This window comes from Amblyomma mixtum, chromosome 1, assembly GCF_055824585.1.
Source record: "Amblyomma mixtum isolate Tamu chromosome 1, ASM5582458v1, whole genome shotgun sequence".
Taxonomy (NCBI): Eukaryota; Metazoa; Arthropoda; class Arachnida; order Ixodida; family Ixodidae; genus Amblyomma; species Amblyomma mixtum.
The window spans coordinates 237,003,355-237,009,354 of record NC_143012.1 but is presented as its reverse complement, the minus strand read 5'-3'; the positions used below and the strand labels follow the sequence as shown (position 1 = coordinate 237,009,354).

Below are 6,000 nucleotides of genomic sequence, written 5' to 3'. Positions count from 1 at the left end.
TCCACCGAGATGACAGAGAATTACTGCGCCATTTCGTTTCCTCAAAAAGCATTGTCCAGCCAAAGGGGTGGTGGTGTGGACTCCCTGGCAGCGCTACAACACGCTGTCGCGTTCCACTTCTAAAGGCGAAGCATAAGCGTCATTAATTAGCAGTTAACTAGTATTGTCATTAAACAGTAATTAGTCATCAATGAGTAATTAGTGCTTAATTATGTGTGACATCATCCAGTGCCATAGAGGCAGTCAAAGCAGTGCGGAAAACGCTTTCCCCTCTACGCACTTTAGACAAAGTGCCCCTTGAATTTTTTCTGTGCTTGAGCCACCTTGGCTTGGAAGGCAGAGAGCATTCTTGCTAATTATGCCTCACAGGAAATTCCCACAGGCAGTCTGCGAGTCCGAGATGACTATGAGGGATTTGCCTCTTCTGTTGCCTTCAGCGACTGTGAGCGCAATCGCAGTCTTCTCTGCTTCAGTAGAGGTACAAACCCTTAAGGTGATGCTGGCTAGCTCCTTGTTAGAGTAGTCTACTGCCACTGCCACCACGACTCAGTGCCTTGGGTAGCTGCTGGCTGAGTCTACAAGGACAGATTCTTTTTTGCCACGGATGCACTGTTCTATTGCCCGAGCCCTTGCTTCTCTCCTGCCTCAGTGCAGTTGTGGGTGCATGTGCTTAGGGATGAGTAGGACTGTGCAGGTCGATCTGATGTCGTCTGGTACATCCTCAACCTCTTGAATCTTCCTGTGGCTGTCAGGGTAGCCTATAGTAGTCTCAGTAAGGCTCTGCACATTGTAGTATGTCGGAGTCTTCTTTCTGAGCAATAAGAAGTGTTTCCTGATGCTCTAGGTATGCAACGGAGACACAAGGCCTATTAATTTACACGCACAAGTTCTCCACTCCTATTAAACTATCCGAAATAAACATACGAGCAAGTCGTAGATGTCCTTCACCTCATGCTTTAAAATAATTAAATATGCAGCTTTGGACAGTGCAGTAATAAGCTTCTGTAATATCAAGAAAAATGGTAAAACTGCAAGCAGGCAGATATTGTATGCAAACTGCTATGTCCAAGATGCTACTTTGCAAACTCAAACCCATACAAAATCCAACATGATGAAATACCTTTCTTTCTTCAAGCCACTACGCTAAACAAACATGCACTTGCCAGCTTTCCAAACACTCTCATTGACCAGGTGTCACACTGTGGTCCTTGGAAGTCCCCTATATGGCCATAGCAGTAAAAAGTGTTTGCGTACATTTTTAATGCAACAAAAACCAATAAATAAATGAATGAATGAATGAATGAATGAATGAATCACACAAAATACAGTGCACTCCAGGGGCTTCGTTTTATTGGGCGCACACGAAGCTTGTCGCTTTCAATACATTCCCTCAGGTTGCAGCTTAATGGCAGTCTCGAAGTATAGCTCTTCCACGGCTTTGCAGCTGCAACCGCTTTGCATAAAGGGCCACCGCGGTGGCGCATTCTCTCTATGTACACAAAGAGTATTGCGTCCGTGCAAATTTCACACCTGCTTCCCACATTGTCGGTGCACTTGCAAAATCCTATTCGCTCAAGGCAGGCAGAAAAGAAAACACAAAGGAGCAATAACAAACCACGAGGCACGCATTATAATATGTACAGGCTGCGGGCCGGTTTGTCAGCTTTTGTGTACATAGCTCTAACCACTTTAAAAGCAACAGCAACATTAGTAGCTTACACTGACTGGCTATGCTTAACCGGAATACTGCAATCTGTCCACCATACTTTAAAATGAAAGATGCCTTCATGAGCTCTTTTCTTAGTGAATGTGACAGTTTACACACTTATTTTTGCAGTGCGCTTGCAGCAGATAGTCTTATGGCAGCCTGTGCGTGCGACTTTAAGAAACTTGTATAAAGTACCCACATATTATGATCTAACTCAAAGCGTGGCAGGAGTGTAGTCCATTATCATCAACTTCCATTTCTGGTACGGCTTAAGAACTTAAACATTCCAAAGCACGACTGCCACTTCCTGAGGGCTTTTGTACTATTTTTACAACAAAATCTCGTATATACTATATATTATACAGGCCCAGAGAGGCAACTCCAGCCACTTTCAGCAAGCAGAATGTACGATGTAGCTAGTATATGCATGCTTTTGACAGTCCCTTTAGGACTGCCCTGCTAATAGACAGCCTTGCCAACATATACAATCAGAATGGTCAAACTGTTCTAACAACTTAAAACTTCCACAACAAGTAAGCCAGCAATGTATTTCATTCAGCAAACTGAATCACCCTCGAGGCTTGATAAAGAGATTGCAGTATTCTGGTGTGCTGCATGTCACTGGCACAAAGCAAAGGTTAAAATTTCCAAGCGAGTGGTCTAAGGAGAGCAATGAAAGACGCATTGTTTCCATTTTTTTCTTTCGTTCCAGTGGAAGCAATCAAGAAAACAAGGGAAATGGCCTTTTAAGAACTGGAATGTCGCCGGGCAATATTGGGTCCACAACAAGGTATCATTCACAGAAACAAAAAAAAAATAAACAATGCATACTGACATCAGCAGCTAATGCAGAAACGATTATCGCCTGGCAGTAGCAGCAAGAGGGGTCTCAGTGATTGGCCCACTGGTAAGACAGAGAAAAAAAAATGTACATAAACACAATAACAAACACAAGCTATCTAAAGAGTGTCCACTGCAGTGACGAGATAGAGAGTCAAGGTCTAAAACTTAAAAAAGTCTAAGGTGCACACACACGCTTGCACACACACACACACGCGCACACATGTAAGGAAAGAAACACTGGTGCAGTGGCACATTGGACTAGCGGTCTTGTCGGGGAGGTCATTTCTTCTTCTTTTCTTTTTGTTCACTTCAGCACGTCTTTCTCCTTGGGTAGCCGTTAAACCTCTCAGCAGCCCTGTTCTTCCAGAATGTGCCGAAATCTTTGCGGCTATGCAAATCTAGCAGCACCGTTGATCTGAGAGCATGCTTTTGTGTGTACCCTGCAGCAGAGTGGGCTGAATTTGAAAACGGCATAAAAGATGTTTGCATAACGGAAATAGGCTGACACGCAGACGCCTAGTTCCTCGCTTTCATTCGGGTCAACGTTGCTGATGTGCTACAAAGTCTTCATCCTCTTTGCCAAGTAACTTCTTGGGATGGAACACACGATTGCACGCAGCCTGATCTTAGAACCCTTTCGAAAGCAGCCAGATGCTTGTAGGAATTTGAACGTGGTGAAACTGAGATGTCTCTGCCCATTCGAAGAATGACATGCGGTCATGTTTCTTCAGCCATTTTTTTGCTTCTTCTGGTCACTGGCGCTCCATAAGCCTGTCATCTCTCTCGCCCGTGAAAGAGTTCACGAGGAACAGCTAAAGTGCAGTGAGCGGCGTGATCACCGGGGCATTGCTGTGAGCATGCTGTGTGATGCGAGAGCCTCGTGGGAGATGGAAAAAAGAGATCTGTGCACAGCTTTCGAAGGAGAACCGGCTGCGATGGCGGTCGCAAGATCTGTTCTTCCCTTCACTGCAAGCAGGACTGAATCTTCTCGATCCATTCTTGTGCAGCCGTAGCGTCCGCTGCCATGAAGTTGTACATGCGTTTGCTTGTCTTCACCTGCACAAAAGAAAATTAAGATGAGATGAGGAAAAATCAAGTGCCATACTGTTACCTGTGCTCAAGCACTGCATGATCAAAACAAAAAAAGTGAGCAGGGCTCAATTTCCTTCCTCTTCCTTTTTTTTTCTGCTCCCAAAAGGCTCAGCAAATGAAAAGCTGGCAAAGCACAGGGCTACGACCCTCCAAAGCTAAGAATAATAACAATGAATCAGACCTTTCTTCCATCCCACATGAGCATGCCTGCGCTGTCTTCCTTGAGGCATTTGAAACAATATTAGACATATTCCTGGGTAACATGCCACTTATTAAATGATTGCACATTTGCATAGTATAGTCGGTGGCGGTAAGGTGGCTGCAGCTGAAGCAGGACAGGGTGAATTGGAGGAATTTTCCTGCAGTGGACGTAGTCAGGCTGCGTCTGCTGCTGATGATGATGATCATGAGAATAACCTAAGATTAGGGATGTACAAATATTGAAGTTTTCAAATAGGAATCGAATACCAAATATCAACTCAGTAAGAAAAAAAATAAATAGGGAAATGCCATTGACTTTGCAACTGAAATAAACAAAACTAGACTGACTCAGCATCGTAATTAAAAAAGCACAATGTCCACAGAAACCTACACTGCTTAATTCGAAAGCATAACGATCTGCAGCTTTGTAACATGGTCATGGAAGATATGAATTGACATGTAACTGGCAACTAAAAGTAACACATTAAATCAAAGTGCAAGGAATTGACAGGAATGTTGGTTGACACCTACTCTAAAAAAAAAAATGGTGGGAGCTGGGATGCTTAATCTGACTTAATAGAGAAATCAGCCACACAGGATAATTATTTGAAGTTTCTACGAATGTTAGGAGCATATAGGTCTAGTTCCCGGGATAAAAAAAGATGAACTAAAAATTATCTTTCGTGCCTCTTGCGTGCACCTTTCGTGCACTCTGATGAATGTAATGCATTATGGTAGGATCAAACAAAATGCGTGTGTTCGTGTTACAGTTGTTCAAAGTGGGTGGTCGGCCATCTCATACTCGTCACGTGTGATATGTGAGAAAACCCACTTGTGGAAGTTTACACGAGGTCCAAACATAGCAGTGTCAGAGTGTGATCGGTCCACGTGATAAACGACACAGAAGAAAGCAGACAGAGTGCCTTTGTATTCAACTCTATCTGCAGATAATTTTCCCAGCTACAGTGGTTTGCAAAGGTCGGATTTATGAAAGTCTGTGTAGTATTTGATCGCTGCCGGTTATTTGGGAATTCTTAACTATCTATTTCTCAAATTGAATATGAAACTGAATAACAATGAGATTCTATTCGTATTCTATATTTTGAATACTTGCACACTCCTACCGCCTATGGTGTAATTAAACGTGCAAATTACTGCGTTTTTACATTAGTCACCAAGTAAGCAGCCCACCTTGCACAAGGTTCAGCAAATCTGTGATTTGTTTGTTGTGTTCCGCCTTTGTAATCTGTACTACATTTGTGTCACTCCTATCCTGGTCCAGACTGAATTGATAGTATCTCAAATAAATAAATAAATAAATAAATAAATACGAGTGTTCGTTCGTCAACCTGTACCACGGGTTATTGACTTGAATAAACATGTGCAAAATAGGAACAGACTATCATTGCCTATACGAGGTCTGTTAGAAAAGTATCCGACTTTATTTTTTTTTTGCGAACACCTGTTGGATATGAAACAAGCGCGCTTACAGCAGCCGACCTTGAACACTCGTGCGCATGCACGAATTTTTTCCCGCCTGCCGATAGCGCCAGTCGCTGGGAAGCAGCGTTTGAGTGAGGGAGTGCGCAGTGCTCTCGTTGGTTTTTTGTTGCAAGGAAAATGGCGGAGCGAGAGGAGCTGCGCTACTACCTCAAATTTTGCCAGAAACTTGGCGATAGCCAAGTGGAAAATATTCGAAATGTTCAGACGGCTTTCGGTGATGATGCTATGAGCAGCACACAGATTAAGCAGTGGTGCAACTGGTTTAAAGACAGCCGCACATCGGTGGAGAGCGAGCCACGCTCCTGTCGGCCATCAACATGCCGAAATGACCAGGTAATTGCGGAAGTGAACGCTGTGGTGATGCGGGACTCTTGTGTGACTATCCGAGAAATTGCGGAAGAGGAGGACATCAGCAATTTTTCTGCACATTCCATTATCACCGAAGATTTGGCCATGGAGAGAGTTGCGGCGAAATTCGTGCCGAAGCTGCTGACGGTGGAGAAAAAGCAGCTTCGTGTTGAAGTCTCACAGGAGATGCTGGATTCCACAAACAGTTACCCTGACTTCACCGACGCCGTAATCACTAGTGACGAGTCTTGGGTGCACGGGTACGACCCGAAAACCAAATCCCAGTCGTCACAGAGGACGCATTC

General features: G+C 44.0%; 1 protein-coding gene across 3 annotated transcripts in view; it reads right to left on the bottom strand.

Annotated features, from left to right (window-relative positions):
- Nucleotides 1-1,323: 1,323 nt before the first annotated feature.
- Sbf (SET domain binding factor) overlaps nucleotides 1,324-6,000 on the bottom strand; it is a 154,792-nt gene continuing 150,115 nt past the window's right edge. For all 3 annotated transcript variants that reach the window (XM_089565128.1, XM_089565132.1, XM_089565138.1), the window contains one exon: nucleotides 1,324-3,607. In XM_089565128.1, coding sequence (XP_089421254.1) covers nucleotides 3,515-3,607 — 93 coding nt within the window. In that variant the 3' untranslated portion in view covers nucleotides 1,324-3,514. The remainder of the gene's footprint in view (nucleotides 3,608-6,000) is intronic.